Source organism: Seriola dumerili, unplaced genomic scaffold (assembly GCF_002260705.1).
Source record: "Seriola dumerili isolate Sdu_G_001 unplaced genomic scaffold, Sdu_1.0 BDQW01000047.1, whole genome shotgun sequence".
In the NCBI taxonomy this organism is placed as follows: domain Eukaryota; kingdom Metazoa; phylum Chordata; class Actinopteri; order Carangiformes; family Carangidae; genus Seriola; species Seriola dumerili.
The window spans coordinates 855136-875953 of NW_019174302.1; the positions used below are offsets into that span (position 1 = coordinate 855136).

The following is a 20818-nucleotide window of genomic DNA, read 5'->3' on the forward strand; positions in this document are numbered from 1 at the left end:
CAGTTTGGAAATGCCTGTTTCCAGTGTTGTTGGTCTTCAAGGATAAGGCTGCCATTGTGCTACATTTTTCTTCTGCAGCAAATCCCATGAAAAGGCCAACAACGTGTTAGTCTGTCTTTCAACTTTCCAACTTCTCCGCCCTGTCTGTTGCACTCCGCCCCAAACCCACTGGTTCCCACCAAACACCTCACAGATGTATAATTTAAAAAGTAATTTCCCAAATCAGCTGAACACTGTCCTTTTTTAATGAGCAAATGTGGAAGAAATAGTTCCATTTGTTCAGGACTATTTTCAGTGGCGGATTAATCCACGTGATTCTCCAGTCAGTATTTTGGGGCAGCAGGACAGTGTATGTGGGAATGAGTGAAAATAAAACTACAGTGTGTGTCCGTGGTGATGATGAAACATGTCACCCAGTGCATGTAGAGTTTTATTCTAATGCACAAACTCCTTCATTGCATTTACCAACATATCCAAACTTTACCAGTGACTTCCAGTTGTTTGACAAGTAAGAATTTTAATTAATTGTCGTGGTAGGAGGCGTGAACCGCAGGCGCTGTTTTTGGAACAGGTCTTTTTAAATTAGTGCTCCGGGAATACAGGGAATATAAAAGTAAATAACTTTAGATAATTGGGTAATTACTTTAGTAATGTAAGATGAGATGAAAGAGATACATAATACATATATATCAGACATTATAATACAAATTCTGTTTGTTTTTGTTATAAATTAAAATTAAATGAAGCCATTTACAGCATATTATAGCATAAAGTGTGTCTCGTCCGAGCTTTTCACATGTGAAGATTTGCTGCTTTTCTCTTTGTTATATAATTTTAAATGAAATATATTTAGTCACTTTGGGCTCCAGGTAATTTTGAAAAACGTTTTTCACGTTTTTGATGTTTTATAGACGAACGATTAATCAAAAATAAATCTTACATACAGAACCTTGATTTGAGTTTCATCTCTAAACTGCTAATTCTGAGTTATTTTGCTGCAGTTACATCCCACACAGATCACAATAATCAGGTTAAAGCAGTTTGTCATATTTGGTTCACACTACACGACCCAGGTCTACTATTTCCACTACTTTTCTCCTCTGTCAGCCCCGCTGTCTCCTCTTCGCCCTCACGCCTCCCTTCTACATTTCACTGCTGCAGGTGGCCACCGTGTCCGAGCGCTCCCGGATCATGGAGCTGGAGCGGGAGGTGGCAGATCTCCAGCTCAGGCTCCGGGCGTCCCAGCAGAAGGAGGATGCTGCGTCTCTGTCTCAGCAACAGATCAGCAGCCTCAAGGCCCAGGCGCAGTCTCAAGAGAAAAAGGTTTGTGGAAAGCGTCAGAGAATTCCCAGCGCTGGTGTTTTGTTCAGTCAGCCCTCACCCACAACTAGATAAGACTCTGTGCTTGTAAAATGGATTATTCAACAGTGTTATTATGTAATTTATGGCGGTAAAACTATAAGAATTGATGTTATTCCTATTTACAGCCCTCCTTTTAGCCACTAATGTAAATAGGCATACGTCACTGTTATGTGTGGTTTGTTTAAGCTGCCGTCATAATGCATAATTTATGGCTCTACTCAGATGTACATGTGTATACTGTACGCTCTATACTGTGTGTCCTCAACAGATAAGCGAGCTGAGCGTCGACCTGGAGAGCAAACAGAAAGAGCTTCAGTCTGTGCAGCAAGAGAAGAGTTGTGTGGAGCAGCAGCTGACCAGTCTGGTAAGAGAGGGAGAATCTCAATTCATCATAACCACAAATAAACTCAGGGGAGAGATACAAAAAAGAGGACAATGCACCGTGGCCCATTTCAAATCTGTAATATTGCCAGATTCTTTCAGGCTTTAAACAAACAATGTGAAATAAATAAATAAATAAACAAAATGCATGTCTATTTGTAGCTGGAGATTTGCCGGGTCTTATGTTTTCTCTGTGAGGTATTTTGCTCATGGGCATCGTGAAAGTGGCCTCATTAAGAGAAGTATTTCATCCACTAACTTTGCGTGTTTTCTGGACGCAGTAATTATTCCCTGGTTAGCTCAAGGTACAAGAATGTTACTATGTAAGTGATTAGCTCGTAGTCAAGCTGATGTTTCTCCATTTCAGAGACAAAAGCTTGAGACGGCCGAGGAGGAGAACAGGAGGACAGCAAAGACCATGCAAGGTAAACACAGCGGATGTATCTCTGCAGCTTTTGTGCTCATTAGATATTCAGATTTAGTTGGAGTTTGTTATTACAAGTTGATGTCCTTCTGTTTTGTTGCCAGAACTGGAGCAGAGTGCGGAGCAGTCAAAGAAGGACTACCAGACCCTGACAGAGCAGAGCCAGTGCAGAGAGAAAGAGCTGCAGGTCCAGCTGACACAGGTACGATCTCACACGGAGCGGAAAATAACTACGTTACTGTACTGCTCTACTTTGGGGACTTCATACTTTTTACTCCACTGATTTATTTGACAGCTTTAGTTACCAGCTACTGTCCAGATTTAGATCTTGCCTTGAAAGATGTCGGTGTTGTTAGCGGTTCCAGCAACGACACATTTCCCCTCTGAACGTGGAAGACGGTTTGAACTGTTTGAGAAATTATATTATATTTCACAGGAAACTTGTTGTTTTTTTTTTCCTATCTTCTCCCATTAATCATCTCATGACCGCTCAGATTTATCTCATGACCCTTTGGAGGGGCCCGACCCCCAGGTTGGGAACTAGCCTGTCTAAAGCAGCTCCAGCTACAGCAGTAAAATGCTCTTCACACATTGATGCATCAATATCAACAATCTAATAACGTCATATATAATAAACAGGAGACATTTTACTGCAGAATGTACTTTTACTTTAATACTTAAATACATTTTACTGATGATATTGTACTTTTACTTTAGGATATTGTAGGATATTTGCTTCCAATAGAGTATTTGTACATCATTGTATTGGCACTTTTACTTGAAAAAACCAATCTAAGTACTGCATGTTGCGTAATGATAATAACACAGTAGATGATGCTGGACCAACACACAAAGAACATGTGACCAGTCTCCTTATTGTTGTGCTCACACTGCACACATTAGAGCCTGGGAGCCGATGTCTCTACCGTTTCTTGCGGCTCTGGCTGCAGCTGGAGCGATTCTGCACGTAGACGATGAATCAGCGTGTCGGCATCTGCTGATTCTGAACGAGATGGCTCAGTCTGCCTTCTGGGTGTCAACACGTCTGAGCAGATTATTGGTGATGTTCTGGAAAGGAAGTGGGTAAAATGATTGTGCTGAAAATGTCACAATTGAATTTGAATACTTTCCTTTAATAGTCCTTCCTTAAATAACCCCCCCCTCCCTCCAGTGTGCTTACGTTCAGGCTCAGAGAAGCTCTCTTGTTTTAAAGCTGACTACAGCCTCCGGCTAATTTGATGTTGTTAAAACATTACTAACACACGCATGCACACGTTACTCTCATTCCCTCTCATTAGATTAAACAATATGCAGGCGACCGCAGAGTAGGATTGTATGTATGTCCCTTTGAACTGGAAACAAATGAACAAAAACAGGCTGTTAAGGGCAGAAATAAGGTAGAAATTAACCTATAAAAGAGGAGAAGAAGACTGCAACCTGATTTAGACATTCAATAAAAGTTTTCCAGATGTTTTAGGAGGCAAGGAGGGAAGTTCCTTCACTGTATTGTGTGTCCTTCACAGAGGAACATGACACTGCTTATTTGAAAAGAGAAACCCCCTCATGTGTAATAAACATCTAAATATAGCAGAAAGCCTGTCCTCGATCGACTTCATCAATCATATTAAGAAGGTGATGTAAGAAAAAGTCAGAAAGAGTCAGGTTTTGTGTCACAGCTGTCTGGGAACAAGCTTCTCTAAATCACAAATGATCTTATCATACCTTCAATATTTATTCTTATGTCCCTCCCTTCTTTTTTTTACCTTTAGACAAATTCAATTGCTGCCTTTTGAAACCACAGGAACTCTCTGCGTCAGCTCATTTAGTATTTATGCTCTTTCATTTCTAGCAGTCAGTGTTCCTGCACACGTCAGACATCTTAGCAGCTGGTGAATAAAGAGAGTGGTAAACAACAGAAAGAGAAGAGTGGACTCACTGCTGGTCAATACCGCCTAAAAGCTCAGCTATTGAAACGCAGCAGCAGCAGCATGTTCGCTCTTTCAACTGCTTTTATACTTCCCTTAAAAAAAAAAAAAGGCTGCAGCGGAAACTGCTGTTACAAGACAGTATTTTGTTCTCTTTAATACTTCTGCTCTCGCTCCATGGAGCTCATTACAAATGGATGTAGAAGTGAAACAGCTGAACAAGCTTGAGGATGACTCAGTAAAAGACTCACCTTTCCTTTTTTTTAGCCAGGATTGATACGACCTCTGATGTTTCTGGTCTATAAATGGAAAAGAGTTGTTTGAGTGCTGATGTTGTCTATGTTGAAGTTTCCATAATGCTGGGAAATAGATTCTTAACTGCACTGTCTGATTAAAGCTGCTTTCTCCGCTCCGTGGTGTGTTTTAGTGTCTTTAAGCTTAAAAAAGAAACTCCTCCTGTTTTCTCTTGATCAACATTATTATTTTGCGTTCGCAGGAAAAACGAGCTTGTCCTGTAACAGTCGTCATTGTGCACAGTTTATATATACACCACGAAGCTAAAATTAATGTATAACAATGTTTTCCAGGCCACTGAGACGTCGGAGAGGACGGGTCTGTTGCTGGAGCAGCTGACCAATGAGAATAAGACACTGGAGACACAGGTGAGTAGAAAGCCCCAACAAGCACTATATGGGTTGATATGACCCTCAACAAGAGACCATGAATATCCACTGTTATATTTTAGTCCTTGGTCTTCTACTCTTTGCATTGCATTGCAGCGAAAAGCTAGTTAGCTTCAGTAATACATGCACAATAAGGAAAAATGTAGGATTCACAGAATGAAACCAGAAGTCCAGAAGTAAGAAAACTCATTCTGACATTTGTGACTATGCAAATGATTTCATATGTTTAGATATATGTATCTGTAGTTTAAATTTTAAATTGTAATATCACGTGGCCTGTAGCAAACACTGTTTCCCATACGCTTTCAGGCCTTTGCCTTTGCTAAATGTCACAGCTAGAGCGAGTGGAGCGTCTGCGGTTAGTTCATGTGTGTGAAACAGCAGGACACTGAGACTCTAGACGCTTTCAGACAAGAGAAGATTGTGAAAACCTTCTCACGGAAGCTGAAAGTGATCATTTTTATGTTTATGTGTTGATGTGTGAATAGTGCTGTGGTGAATGTGGTACCGTAAACACATGGTAAAGTCATGATGTTATCGGCCCCCGTTCCTCCAGCTTCCCTCAGAACAATCTCTCTCTCAGTATTTCTTTCTGACATGACCCCATTTAGCTGCTGAGCTGACATGTTTGGACAAGGAAGTCGAGAGTTTCAGTTGTGGAGAACAAGTCTGACCCTCCAGTACCAGCTTCCACATAGTGAGGATGTGTTTGTGTGTTCATGTAACCACCACACCAACTTGAGAGTGACCGGTTAGTTAGCCAGACATGCTAACATGTGCAGCCTCCATTAGAGCAGATAAACAGTGTTTAATCCATTCCTTTCACTCGTGCTGTTCTATATTTGGCTTTAACAACAAACAAAAAAAGACTCAACCCTGGAAACCTCTAACCTCTAATGCCGGGTGACAGTCGCACTACAGCCCCATGTAAACTGTGTCAGCATGTGGAGGAAGCTCGATGAACACACGCTTTGTGTGCCACTTTGCGCGTCCACGGGCCTGTGAAAGGATTTTTATGCACATGCACGTACACAAGTTCAGCATCAGTGTGCTGCAGGGGTTTTTTTTTTATGTTGCGCGTTCACATCAGGATTCCCACACTGACTGCAAGTGACGGTGCGAGTCCCAGTCATCGCATTAAATCAGCCACGCGTGAAACACTGCAGTCAGTCTCTCTCTCTCTCTCTTTCTCTCTCTCTCTCTTTTCCCGCTTCAGCCTCCCTGTCTGTAAACTTGATATCTTTTACCGTTTCACACTCGATCCGTGCCGCGCCTCCAACCGAGGTCCACACCTGCAGCCGCTCATCCATACGGCGGCTCTCTGGCGCCCTCTTTGCTCGTCAGCTGCACGTGCATCTCCTCTCCCGTGTGTCGTCGCTGCGACTCCGGCTGCCTGCGCGCTCCAGCTGGTCGGTCTCATGACAGCGAGAGAAATGGATAGGAGATTAGAGCGGGAGATATGGAGAGAACATAAACATGCTTTTTCTCTTTGGTCGTGTTTATATGCGTCATTCCGCGGCTTCAGCCTTTTTCATGCTCCATATTTCAGCACTGTAACTGTGCTGTCCTGCTGTTCTGGGTCATAACTTAAGGAGGAATTTTTTCCCTTTAGCTTCTGGAGATTGGATGGATTTGAAAACAGCTGTAAGAGTGCTGGGGGTGAATTTCCTGACAGTATATCTACCACTCAAGGGCATTTTCAAATTAAAAAAAGGGTTTCAACCCTTTCTATTTCTCTATGAGCAGTCTAAAAACATTTAATGAAATGTTTCTAACACTCTATAATGGAGTCGATACGGATATATAGACATTTTTAAGTGTTTATTAATGTATTTTTCTAATACTATAATAAACAGTTAATGAATCAAAGCAGCTATAATCATATTTACTGATATATAATTATACACATGAACAAATCAGTAGAGTTTTATATCAAGTATTTATTAGCTGTTTATACAAATTATTCACAAGCTGGTTTTAAAATGATTAATAAATGTGTTTTAAAATGGAGACATGTTGAGCTTCATCTGGATCTTTCACTCGCTTCTTGTGGTCTTCATCAGCAGACAGAGTTTGCTCAGTTGTCATGGAAGTTGAAGAGGGAGTATTTCTAAATAAATAAATAATTAAATAATACTTAATTAATACAAATACACAGTTTGTATGATTACAGCTGTGTTATGTTGTTAATCATTTATTAACTGTTTATACACCAGTTACTGACGCTTCAGAGGAGGAGCTTTAGTCCAACCACATTAAAGTGTGTTATTTATTATATATTTAAATGCTAAATATGGAGGGTTAAAATACAGGGTGATTGGGTATTTATTTATTTATTTAATAATAGTCATTTTGGGGGTATGTGGTTTTACCTGTGAGCACTATTAATATGCAAATACGCTCCCAAAATAAACACCTCAGATACTTGTGTAAATACAACAAGCTTTTGTGATGATGAGCAGGAAATAATTGTGATTTAATTTCAAATTCATGATTAAAGGTATTATAGGTATTATAAACTGGAATATTTAAATTCACTCAACAGAGGCAAGTAGAGCGTAAAATAACGTCCAGTGTTTAAAGGTTGGAACAAACGACAAACGCGACCAACGTCAGAAATGGAAAAATGTTTTTGCAGCAACAACAGAGAGAGAGCAGGAGTTTACATCTCTCACACACACACACACACACACACACACACACACACACACACACATATCCATATATACACATTATAGAGCAATTATTCAGCAGGGACGCTCTCACATCTGCCTCTGCTCTCCACTCACCCATGATGCTGTAGGTTGTGATGTAATCCTGCACATGTTAGAGTGAGCTGCTGTGTGTGTGTGTGTGTGTGTGTGTGTGTGTGTGTGTGTGTGTGTGTGTGTGTGTGTGTGTGTGAGAGAGAGAGTGTGTGTGTGAGATGATGATGACGATGATGATGCCTGTGATGATGCTGGACAGGACATTGCTTTAGTTGATGGACGGTTGATTTGAGATCGTCCTCAGACGTCTGTTTGATTAACAATTATTCAATGAATATTATTCGATCAACAGATGATTGATCAGCAACAGATTTAAAAATTGATTAATTGTTTGTGCCTTTCTTATTATTGTTTTTTGGTCATTTTCAGTTTGTGTTTTTTTTCTGGTTGCAGCTTCTCAGCTGTGAATAATTACTTGTCTTTAGAGCTGAAATGATTCATCTATTATTCAGTTTAATTAATTTGTTTAAGCACAAAAATGCTTAAAATGATCTGATTCCGACTCCTTCGATCAGATTTTCTTTCTCTGTATTAAATCATTATAAACTGAATATCTTCGGGTTTTGCACTTGTTTGTCGGACAAAAGAAAAGGTGTGAAGCTGTCGCCTTCGTCTCCGTCTGTTCTGACCAAACGATCCATTCATTCATCAAGAAAATAATCGGTAGATTTATTGACAATGAAAATGACTGTTAGCTGCATCTCTAAACTTTGGGTTTTGGCGTAGAGAGAGAGAGAGAGAGAGAGAGAGAGAAACCTCATTAATTGGCTTTTTCAGTGGGTTTGGCTTCTCAGTCGATATCTGATGGTTGAGGAGAAGGAGGTGACGATTAACGATCAACCAAAGGAAACAGTTTCAGTATCATATTGGGTTCTGCAAAACTTATGATCGTCATTTTTCCCTATTTTCTGACGTTTGACAGACCAGGCGATTGTGAAAACGATCATTAGCTGCAGCCGTTTGTTGGCTCGTCTGTGTACAGCTGCTGCAGCTCATCTGGAAAACAGTGTGACAGAGTTCAGTGTGAATGGCTGGTTGTTTTTCTCGGAGCTTGTTATGTAAAAGCAAAACAGTGTTGTAGTTGCAGTTACCAGCTGATTCTTCTGTGAGAAGCTTCTGTGATTCACTGAGAGCGAGAGGTGAAGCTTTTAGAGGAGTGTGTGTACATGCGGTGTCAGAGAGTGAGGAAACAAGATTGTGAGCAGCAGAACGATGGTGGTGGTGGTGGTGGTGCGGGGGGGGGGGTGTCTGGGAGGAGCTTATTCAGGCTTACATAATGGAAGTGCTTGGCTTCTTTAACCCGACTGTGAGAAAGCGAGAGAGGGAGGCTGCTCAGGCGACACTCTCTCCATTTGCCTCTCGCGGTTGTTGTGCACAGCAGGGGAGGGGGGGATGAGAGCTGATGGTTTATTGATGCCCAGCTTGTGTTAGTCTGTGCATGTGACACTGGTGGACAGGGGGAGAGCGGAGGCACAGTAACAGAGCTGCTGTGTTTAGCAGGGGGAACATCAGGTTGAAATCCGGCAGGGTCGAGCCGTGTGCAGGCATGGACATAGCTGCTCTGCATCAGGGTTACTCCAGCAACATCTACTCGCCTCACTACCAGGTAGGATTCAAACTGAACCGCCAGCCAGTGCAGGAGCATTTTCATGGCACTGTGAACAGTTAGAGAGGTTATTTTCTTTCTCCTCTTCCACTTGCTCTAATTAGCTCCGGTCAGTTATTGTTTTTCTCGGTGCTGATGTCAGATTTCCTTTTTTGCCGCCTGTGATTGTCACCCAGCGTTTGATCTGTTTACATCCTGCGTGTTTGTTTCACATGTGTTTTATTAGCTTATATGTGTGTGTCTATTTCAGCATGCACCAGATAACCTGTGTGTGTGCGGCTCTGCATGTTTGTGTGTATTTACATATGTGTGTGTGTGTGTGTGTGTGTGTGTGTTTTAGCGTGCTCCCTGGCCTCGATCTCACTTTGGAGGTGTAGAGAAATACTGAGGTGTAACAAAGTGAGAGACATCACAAAACACAGCTGATGACACACTTAACAAAGTGTTAACAGAAAACAAACCGACTTACAGTTTGAATCATTACACGCTAGTTTTTATTTACTTATTGTATTTGATGCCAATTGTAGCAAAAGCATTGATTTCAGAGTCATACATGTTAATTAATTATTGATCGTTGCTTTTTTTTCTTTTTTTTTTTAAAGCTGCTGGTGTCACTGCTCTGCTCTGGTGATGATTTTGGGATCCCAGACAATTAGACTCCAATAATAAACTTTGCTTGAGGTGAAGCTGAAGGAGCTGACGTCTCTGGGGCTTTTATTTTTAGCCTCACATGGATTTAACCCGTACCCATGCAGTCTGCTGAGTCAGCAGGAGTATCTAGGCAGTGTGTATTTTAAGTGTTACCTGGTGTTACAGTTAATGGCCCAGAATTTACAGCAGCTTTTCCTTGGGAAGATGAAATAACAGATTTGGTCTGTAATAGACGAGACAGAGCCACAAGAGAAAGACAAAGTTGAAGTGGAGGCAGTGATACTGTGTGAGGTGAATTAGAGTCAAACATCACTCAGCCCAATCACAGACGTGAAACATATGTTGACGTCACTCGCTTCCTGAGGATATCGTGATCTCTGATCTCTGGCGCAAATAAACGTCCATAAATCTGCTGATAAATCACTGAAAAAAGAAGCTTCAGTATCTCGGTCACACAGTGATCGTTGTCTTTACATCCATCAGTACACTACAAACAGGAAGCGCTGACAGCTAATGCAGCATACCCGTTGGTGTTAGCGCGTTTCCATCTGTCAGACCAGCAAAAACATTTTCACACAAAAGTTGAATTTCACACTGAGCTGATTAAGAAAATAAATGAAGTAGAAGGACAAACAGCTTCTCCCATAGAGATCCACTTTAAAACACAAGGACGTTACAGCAGGACTAGGGAGTTCACTGAAAATTAGTGGGTAATTGCAGCTGTTATTATTACTAGGGTGGGGGTGAAACGATACCCACAATATGGCTCCAGGAAGGATTAAAATCACTGACTAGAACAGATCATGTTAAAATCGCTCCCCCGCCACCGGAGGAGCTAATCCAGCCCGACTGAGGCTGAAGTGGAACAGCGTTTTACCTGTGAATGTGATATTAAGAAGAGCGAAAAGAGACAAACCTCACCTCTCGTGATGTCCTACGTTGTAAATATTCCGTTTCGCTTCATCGGTCTGTGTCTGTTCCTCTCAGAACTCCAGATACCAGGAGGAGCTCAGTCTGTCGAAGGAGCGCAGCAGCTCAGAAAACCAGCGTATCGGCGTCCTCTGCAAGGAAATGTAAGTACTCACTATAACTATTGTGTTTTTTCCTGGTGACCTCCAGCCAGACAGTTAATTACACTGGTGTGGTGAATTTGTCCTGAGAGGAGAGGGGTGGGGTGGGGCGGTTTACACTGATTATTAAAAACAAAGAAAGTACTGTGGCTTGTTTTAATTATATGTAGACAATGTAAATATGTATAAAATGTCTTTATTGGTCGACCAGTGAAATGTCAAGTGTGTTATTAAGCTGGCTCCATCTCTAACTCTCTAGAGAGACACGTCCACTTGTAAATATGCTATAAATTGTTGTGGAAGGTCCATAATTAGCCTAAGGGGGCTATTATGTGATTATAGATATAATGGTGGAGTGGAGCACAATGCACAATACTCAGAAAACCGTCTCGGGGTATTCACATAAACATTTGGAAACCATGAGTCCTCACTGAAAATGTTTGAGTTTATCCTTAAAAGACCAAGTTTAAGATCCTTTGAAAATCAGTGAGAACGTTCTTGAAATCAGCTCGAGTCGTGTAATCTGTTACAAACTGTAGTAACACAGTTAAAGGGCAGATGAATGTGAGCGTGACACCTCATAATGATAACGCCACTCGGAAAGAAATGAATCCAGTGAATTACACAACTCAAGAGTTTCGCCGAATGATTTTCATATTGTGTGGAAATGAATGAAAACAAATGAAAGAAACTCCTTTATTTATTTGTTTGTGTATTTATTTATGTATCCATTTGCAAAATGGAAACATGAGGCGTGAGATGCAATTTAAGTCAATATTGATGTTCAGTCTTTGCGTCATAACTCAGTCGACTCTGAACAGACATGATAAGAAATATTTTTAGATTTAGTGGGAATTACATTTCCCAAGGATTTTATTATCTCTGAATAATGAATGAATGAACATCCATAAATCTGTGTTTAAATCATGGAAAAAAAGAGGCTTCTTATAAGTGCAGAAGGTGCCTGAGAATCCTCATGTTTCTAATGTTTCTTTAGTATCACACTTATCCAGTAAAATATAAAAAAATATATGAAATATGAATCAGCAGCAGATCTGTGACTGATCGCTCAGCTGATGCTTTTGATGCAAGGTAAAAATATTCCTTCCTTTCCCGGCATGTTTTTACCTTTGCTTTGTTGTGTTCGTGGTGGATCTCCAACCTGATGTCGAGGTCTATTTATAGACCTTGTGTGTGTATCTGTTGTGTGTGTGTGTGTGTGTGTGTGTGGAGGTATGTGGTGTGTTGTTGAGTCTTTACATCATCCTGCCACACCTCCCCTGAGTCATCAGAGCCCCGAGCTGTGACGTCAGCGCTCCAGATGGATCTAACTGGCTGAATTACAGTCATTAACGTACAGCGTCCTGTAGGAGGAGCAGCAGATGGAGACGAAAATGTCAACAAATGTCCTTCGTTAGAGTGAGCAGCGCTTTGTCTGCTTCTCGGCGTTGTGCCTAAACGCAACACTAAAATAAATCAAATGCCTGTACGTGGAGGAGTCACGTTAAACACCTTTAAGACTTGTTTCCCACCCTCCACCTCCGTCCTGTCGCGACCCAACAATGTGTTCCTCCGTCCTCTCCGAGGCACATCCTTCCTCCGTCTGCCGCTGTTATGTAATCTCTCCTCCTAGGACAGCCTGGCTCCAACATGGGCTCCTCTCCCGCTGTGACATCAGAGTGTTTGTGTGTGTGTGTGTGTGTTTGTGTAAAGCTGATTGTGTGACTTTGTGTGTTTTGTTTGTGTGGAATCAATGTGGCTTTTGTGGCTTCTGAGAGAACAGCTGTAAGCACCACAGCTGGATTTGTAGCCCTGGTTTTAAAGTAGGGCACAATTCACTTTGAATTTCTGCTTCATATATATTCAAATATTTTATGTTTATAACTAATTTGTTGTTGTTTACGTTTAAAGGTTAAAGCAGGTGATATTTTATATTTTTTTTCTTGTCAACAAATCCCATAAAAAAACAAAACCAACAATGACTGTATCTACGAACAACTATTGTGTGTGTGTGTGTGTGTGTGTGTGTGTGTGTGTGTGTGTGTGTGTGTGTGTGTGTGTGTGTGTGATCTTAATCCTCTGAGCCATAGAGCTCCATTGTTTCCAAAAACCATTAAAAACCCATCAGGGAGACTCACTGTTACACTGGGTGATATGTTCCTTCATCACCATAAACACTCACTGTCGTTTATTTTGCCTCAGTCCCACACACACCGCCCTGCTGCTGCAAATACTCACTAAACTCAAACGATTCATCCGCCACTGAAAGTAGTTCCCCAATAGACGCACCATATTTGATTAAAACTACAGTGACCAACTGTTTTAAGAAATTATTTTGCCATTATAAAAAATGAAAACATGTTTGTGATCTGTTCTTAAAGATATATATACCTTCAGAAGGAACCAAGGTCACAGAAAGTATTGTACTGAGAGACAGACTCACTGTTGGTTTTGGTCTTTTCATGGGGTTTGTTTAGGACTGCGACTAACGATTATTTTCATTATCAATTAATCTGCCAGATATTTTCTTGATATTTTTGTCCAAAAAGTAAAGTTTTAACACTTAACAAGCTGGAATCAGCAAATGTTTTGCATTTTTTGACCAAAACTTTCAAACTTTATTTGACTATCGATCGATGGAGAAATGTTTCCACTTCAAACGAGAACAAATTCTGTGGGGATTTTCCTTAACAAACTAAATACTGTTGTTTTAGATTTTGTATGAAACATTGTCACAAGTCAAATTGGAAAAGCGAGTCTGAGAGAACAGTGACGTTTCGTTTGAACAGTCTTCGTTATACAAAAATATGGAAGTGCAGTCTCCTCTAACTCCCCCCTCCTCCTCTGTTGTGTGTGTGCAGGATGCTATAGCGACATGATGAATGTAATTGTACATCAGTCAGCCAGATATTTCACCCAGATGGTGCTCAGAGCGGCATATTAGTCACGCGTAGCTTCAGACTTCCTCACCACACTCAAATCCTAAGAATGACCCACATGGAGCTAAACTCAATTCCTCCAGAAAATCATTTGGTTCCAGCAGCTAAAAATAGACAACGGCGTCTCTGCTACTGACTGATTTTGATCATATGGGCAGATTACAGTATCGTCTTTATGATATCCTGGTTGAGTGGATGTATACGTACTGTATCTCGGTGCTGGAGAGAAAAGGAGCAGAAGCAGCAGAGGTAGACAGACAGATGGCTTTTTGAATGATGAGATGGTTTTCATCAGTGTCAACAGGTAGTACACGACCTGTTGCTCCACGACTGTTGGATGTGTAAACAAGCAACTGTTTGCCTTTACAAGTTAAGTAATAAAACCCACATCAGGAAACAGGAAATCTTCATACCTGAGCATCATTTTTCTGACGAGTAACTGTACCAGCTCAAGTGATGTGTGTGTTCGTGTTCAACAGATGTGAGCAGAGTCAACATCTGGCAGCAGACTTAGATTTAAGCATATAGCAGTGATCGTGACATAGATATCACAGGAACCTGAGTGGTTTTACTGTCGCACTTAAAGTGTGTCACGTCTCCTGTCTTGCAGCGAGGAGCTGAAGCTGGCCTCCCAGAAGTCTCAGCACCTTGACGAGGTAATGACCCTTTCCCGATTCCACATTATGTAAACGAGGTTCCTTCATCCTGTTATAGATCGGGGTTTGTTGTAAAAACAGACACGGTGATGTGATTAATAGGTTTTGTCGTAGCGAGGCTCGACCTCCCGCTGTGACTGGACTCTTAAAGCTCAGATGGGTTTAGCGTCTTGTTTAATGCCTCTATATCTGTGTGTGTGTGTGTGTGATCTGTTCTCAGCACAACGAGGACCGCAACAGTCAGACACCAGACATGAAGACCAGGTAAGACATGTTCGGACTTTCTAACTCTCTCTCTCCTGCTCGGACTTTGATGCAGTCACTTTGTTGTACCCAGTTTTTAGTTGTAGAAAATAGAAATGAATGAGATTTAAAAAAAAAAAATAAACGTGATTTAATAGATAATCATAACGGTCACATTTATTTCTCCGCAAGCAATGAAATAGCTCATTAAACAGATTATACACTGACTCATAATCAGGAACAAGCTATTTCAACCTACTGTTTAGAATGTATTTACATTACATCATCAATAAATGGATTATGCATCATTATAAGACACTATAATATACATTAGCTCCAACCTCAGCAGCAGAAGGTCTGAAACATTGATTAGTGATTTGATATTGATTGTATTAGCCGCTGGAACAAACTGACCTTTACATTGTTTTTCCTACTTGTGCCAAATATTACAACAACAACAAAAAAGGTCGTAGAGAGATGTAACAGAGTGATGTGTCTTTTCACTCACAAACAATCTTTGGCAGATTAACCAACAGACTGAAGTTTCACTGGAGCTGTTACAGAATAAATTAATTATTAATTAGCTGGAGCTGGTGAGTGTTTTTCTCACTGGGAACTGGGTCCAAAATGGAACTGACTCAATATTGATTACATGTTGTTTCCTGAACGACAGCAGGGTTTATTGTATCTAACAGCGCGTTTAGTTTTCAGGAACACTTTGAAAATGGTGTTTTAGGTTCTAAATCTATTTACTGTGTTGTTACTTGTTTTGATTGGTCTTATTTTGAGCCCTCTCTAAGTCTGGAAATAAAAGAAGCTGTGACTTCGTCGTCTCGCACGTCTCAGCTTAGTAATCAAGAGGATTAAAACGTCTCACCACTTCTACAGAGCAGCGACTGAAGTTGAGAGTGAATGTTAAATAAAGTGGGGATGATCGGGGGACTGAGGAAAGATGACAGTCGTGGATCAAAGACGTGTGGTGTAAGATCGAAGCGACAGAAGGGATGAAGGCAGAGGGATGTGAAGAGCAGCTGGCAGCTCTGTGGTTTTTGGGCCGAGGGGAAATGAAGAGGTGCTGATCAATTAAAGCAGAGATGATGATGATGATGATGATGATGATGATGATGATGATGATGATGATGATGCAGCAGAGGGAGAGAGTCTGTTCTCAGGTGAACATGAAAAGAGACGAGGGGATGTGATTCAGTTTCACTTATGTGGCAGATGTTGTCGGGGTGTCAGCTGGGTGTCACTGTTGTGTTATAATTGATTTTTGAGGCCGTGGGTGAAATGCACAGTTCTGTTAATCCACCGAGCGGCGGCAAAGAGGATTCTCAGGTGTGAATTTGTATTGAGTCCCTGGTTTCTTGCTGCTTTATTACTCGGTTTATGGAGGTTAAAATCAAGCGTCATTTACATCTTCAAATTGTATTGATGCTGGAACTTGAATGTAGTTCCCAGTGAAGTCAGGCTCATGTGGATGGAAGAGACCAGACAGGAGTTGTAGTTGTTTGACAGGAGACAACCTGCAGCACACGCTCTAAATCTCCATGTTTCCACAGAGAAAACATCTCCAATCAGGAAACGGAGGGAGAAGTAAAATTCCAGAAATCCACTGGAGCCTTAATCTCAGACAAAGATCGGGAACTGGAAACTCTGAGGAATGAGGTAGTCACACACGACTTTCCCCACGTCTTCTGGTTTATCTTCCTTTACACGGTGTAATCTGAGCTGGGTGAGAGATTCATCTCTTCGCTCTGTTGCTGCAGATCGCGGTTCTGCGAGGAGAAAACGCCATGGCCAAGACCCTGCAGTCGGCCGTGGAGACGCTGGAGAGAGACAAAGCTCAGCTGCAGGGCCGTGTTCACAGTCTAGAGCAAAGGCTCATGGGAACGCAGGCCTCAGAGGGAGAGGACAGGGAAGCTCCACCGTCAGGTGAGGAGACAATCATTCACATTCACACTGCTCTGCAAATAAATAAATATGTCAAATAAAATAAAAATAAATAAACAGAAAATAGCCTTGAATAGTCCTTGATACAATCAGAAGACCCCAGACATATTGATCAGCGATTATATTTCGATTGGTGTTTCTGCAGGTGACGCAGCTCTGGAGCAGCTGAGGGAGGAGAAGGAGTTCGCTGAGGGACAGGTGAGACCGTCAGGATGCCTCCAGTCAGCCACTTCACGTTCAGTGCTGTCCGCTCTCACCTGTGGCTACGTGAAGGTGATCTGTGTCTTAACTGTCTCCGCCAGATCAACTTCCTGAACAGCGTGATCGTGGACCTGCAGCGGAAGAACGAGGAGCTGAAGATCAAACTGAAGAAGCTCGCTCTGGCTGAGTTCAACGGCAACGACGGGACCGATGGGTAACCAACACACAGTTTCAAATAATTCACATATGTAATGATTTCTGCTTCCCTCGATGAAGATTGAGTCGCGAGATTGAAACACAAAAAACAAATAAAAGGTTCATTCTGTGGCCAGTCTCTCCCTCTGAGTCCCGGTTGAGCTGCAAAACTTTGTCTAAAATCGAAACCTTGTCTTCTCTCTGTCTGGTAGTTTTGGTGAAGCCGTGTCGAAGCGGGAAAAGAAGCCGACCCCCCGTCTGTTCTGCGACATCTGCGACTGCTTCGACCTCCACGACACCGAGGACTGTCCCACTCAGGCCCAGAGCCCCGACTCCGTACCTCACACCACCTATCACGGCAACCCGGCCGAAGAGAGGCCCTACTGCGACATCTGCGAGGCCTTCGGACACGCCACGGAGTCCTGCAACGACGACCAGACCTTCTAGAGGTTCCAAAAACTCTCTCCCTACATTTTCATCCCTTCCCTCTCCTCTTTCTTCTTCAGCACTTCTCACCTTTTACTCTCCTGCTACATCCCCCACAATCCAGCCCGACATGCCTGCAGATTTTTCCATAACGTATTTTTATACTGTATTTATGCATTTCACTGGTAGCCGCTGTCCTGATCTCAGCTCTTTTTCTCTGAAGATAAACTGTTCTGTGATGCAGAATGCTCGTCCAAATATGCTGCTTTGGTGCAATATTGATGTTTATGACAAAAGGAATCCGTCCTCTGCACTTGTCGTTTTTTAACGTGTTGTTTTGCATTTAAGTTTGTTTTCTGAAATAAGCAGAAGTGATGTTTCACATTCGTTGTTTTTTTGGGGGCTTTATTTTTTGAATTAGCAAAACAAAGTGATGCAACGAAGTGAAGCACAGTAGAAACTGAAGGGAAACTGAAGCTCCTTTCCGACTTTACATTCCTCAGTCTGTACGGCTACCAACCAATCAGAGGGAGTGATACTGCCACGTCAAACAGTTTACTAATGTTTATGTTTAGTCCAAAGCCCTTCCTCCAGTGTATCAACTCACAGCAGAGTGTCAGGGCCACTTGTAGGAAAAAAGGATTTCAACATTTGGAAAATACATTTGTAATTTTTATGAGAAAAACTCAATATTTTGACCAAAACAAAAGTAAGATTTTGAAGAAAAAGATGAGGAATATTTACAGAATATTCTCAATATTTTACAACTTTATTCTTAAAATATAACTTAACATTATGACTTTTACGACTTTATATTTACTTTATGCTCAAAACATTGCAACATTATTTTGAAAATACTTTCTCATAATATTACAGCATAATGTAGAAATATTACTAAGTTACTCTCAAGATAATGCAACTTTTTTCTCATAATAGCAACTAAAAAACTTATTTCTCAAAATATTAAGACAATATTCTTGTAATATTATAACTTTATTCTAGAAAACTTTTTCTCTGAATATTAAAAACTTTTTCTCTGAATATTACGACTTAATTCTTCTGATATTGTGATTTCAGTTTTTTTTATAATATCACATCTTTATACTTGATATATTACGACTTTTTTCTCATAAATTTTTGACTTTTAATTTTGACTTTATTCTCAAAATATTCTGACCTTGTAGTGGCCCTGATCCTCCGCTAGCTAACGATCCTAGCTAGATGTTAACCTGTGGTAAACTCACACATTAATAATTTAACATGAGAGAAGTTCAGTCTTGACCTTGGAAATCGTGGTTTCCACGGTTACTGGTTCTTTTCCAGAGCTTTTAACTGAATCTCACAGAGTTAAGCATTTTAGTCTCGAGACTCAGGAATAAACAGTTTACTCCTGTGTTTACATCTGTTTATGAAGACTGTGAGAAGCAACTGAAAGCTTCAGAAAAGGCTAGTAAGTGGACATTGAGTTAAAGGGACACCTCACATATTTTACAAATACAGGTCAGTTCATTTGTTTACTCGCTCACTTTTCTTGTAGGAAGTGGCTCTAAAGCATTTGTGTGACTGACAAAACAATCTCACTACAAGGTCCCTTTAATTTGGGATCTGGAGCTTTCGATCGTATCACACAATCTTTCTCAGCAGATGGAGTTTGCGCAGTTGTGGTGGAATTATAGATCTTCAAAATTTCCATTTTTATTATCGCTTTAAAGTTGAGATTTTATGATTCCATGACAAGTGGGCGACTTGATTGAAAGCTCCAGAACAGCTACTAAATGGACTTTATGGTGAGGTTATTTTGTCAGCAACTGTTTCTAAGGTCACAAATGAACTTTCTGTTTTAACATTTTTGTGTATTTACATCTCCAGAGGTCAGTGTCGGTTAATAATCTTTATTAATGCCACTGAAAGTCACTGAGGATTTGTTGTAGTTGATGATGAATTTGTTGCGTTTTGTTATTTATTGTCTAATCTTTCACTAACCAGTGATGTTCCCACAGAGAAATAAGCTAGCACTGATTGAAAGTGTATAGTCTGTACTAGGACTACTGTAGTATACTGTAGGTGGGCTTTTGAAAACATCTGCCTCGTGTTACAGGAACTGACCCAGATGAAACTATAGACGCCTCCGCTCACTTAGATTTGCACTGTCCACTTTAAAGATTCAACAGAAACACACGGCGCTTTAATGTTATGATTCTAACGTTATTTAAAAGTTATTTTATCAATAAGGTCAGTACAGATCCTTCAGTACTACTGCCCTCTTTAAAGCTAAAGTTTGACATTTTGGGAAAAACACACTTATTCACTTTTACATGAGAAGTTTTTACAAGTTACCACTTTCATATCCGTCTGGTAAATGTGAAGCTAGAGCGGGTTAGCTTAGCACAAAGCCTGGACACAGGGGACACAGTTAGCCTGGCTCTATCTCCTGCAGGACCCGAGTGAAATTGTTGTTTTTATACTTTAATACTAGACAAACAAGATATTACACGTCTGTTTACAGGTACTGTTACCTAGGTGAAAAAAAGTTCTATGAATTTTTAAGAAGCTCAGGAAAGAGCTGCATGAAATTTGATAAATGTCTGAAGAGTTTAGAAGTTTGAAATGTTAAAAAAAAACAAAAGGGGGGTAAGAAAGAAGTGAGTTCACCCAAACGTCTGTGGCCATCAAGTGGCATCGTGGGTAATGTAGGCGTCAGGTTTTGACGAGAAAGAAGAATGTGTGGAATAAAAAAAAAAAACGATTTAAACAAAAACAGTGATATCAGTTTTTCTCATGCGAGTCCAGACGCCTGGAAGTGAATAATCTCATTTCCCCAAAATGTTGAACTATTCCTTTAAATCAACCCTGTACAGAAACATGTATTTGACTTATCTTGTTCTTAAGCACAATTTTGGATCATATTGAATCTTCCAGTGTAACAGTGTATAATACATGACATGACTAACCATTGACACTAGTCTTTGTAAATACTAATCAGAAACCTCCTTCTGATAAATGTGTACACAGTGCCATGGAACAAAAGATAGCTTTTATGTGTACTACATTTTATTTTTCTGCCCTGTTGATAAGATTGACGTCGTATAAGGAGGTTTCCGCTCCAGGGGAAAAACAAAGCCCGTTTGTATAGACTTTAAAACATTGTGTACTTTATAAGTGATATGTCTAATTATTGTTATTAGTGTAATGTTTTATATGTAACAACTTCAGGCACAGTGTATAAATGGTTTCCAAATGTTCAGACCATTTTACAGATGTTGATGTGGTGTAAGAAATGTCACTGTTTTCTATGTACTGTATACTCCTGAACAGTCCTATAGAAATACTAAGAA

At 40.7% G+C, this 20818-nt stretch overlaps 1 protein-coding gene across 2 annotated transcripts in view; it reads left to right on the plus strand.

Annotated features, from left to right (window-relative positions):
• LOC111217848 (CAP-Gly domain-containing linker protein 1-like) overlaps positions 1-20818 on the plus strand; it is a 30626-nt gene extending 9808 nt beyond the window's left edge. For both annotated transcript variants that reach the window (XM_022739845.1, XM_022739846.1), the window contains 13 exons: positions 1162-1323; positions 1631-1726; positions 2111-2168; positions 2272-2369; positions 4680-4754; positions 10788-10873; positions 14420-14465; positions 14686-14729; positions 16271-16376; positions 16478-16643; positions 16807-16859; positions 16964-17076; positions 17270-20818. In XM_022739845.1, coding sequence (XP_022595566.1) covers positions 1162-1323; positions 1631-1726; positions 2111-2168; positions 2272-2369; positions 4680-4754; positions 10788-10873; positions 14420-14465; positions 14686-14729; positions 16271-16376; positions 16478-16643; positions 16807-16859; positions 16964-17076; positions 17270-17504 — 1338 coding nt within the window. In that variant the 3' untranslated portion in view covers positions 17505-20818. The remainder of the gene's footprint in view (positions 1-1161; positions 1324-1630; positions 1727-2110; positions 2169-2271; positions 2370-4679; positions 4755-10787; positions 10874-14419; positions 14466-14685; positions 14730-16270; positions 16377-16477; positions 16644-16806; positions 16860-16963; positions 17077-17269) is intronic.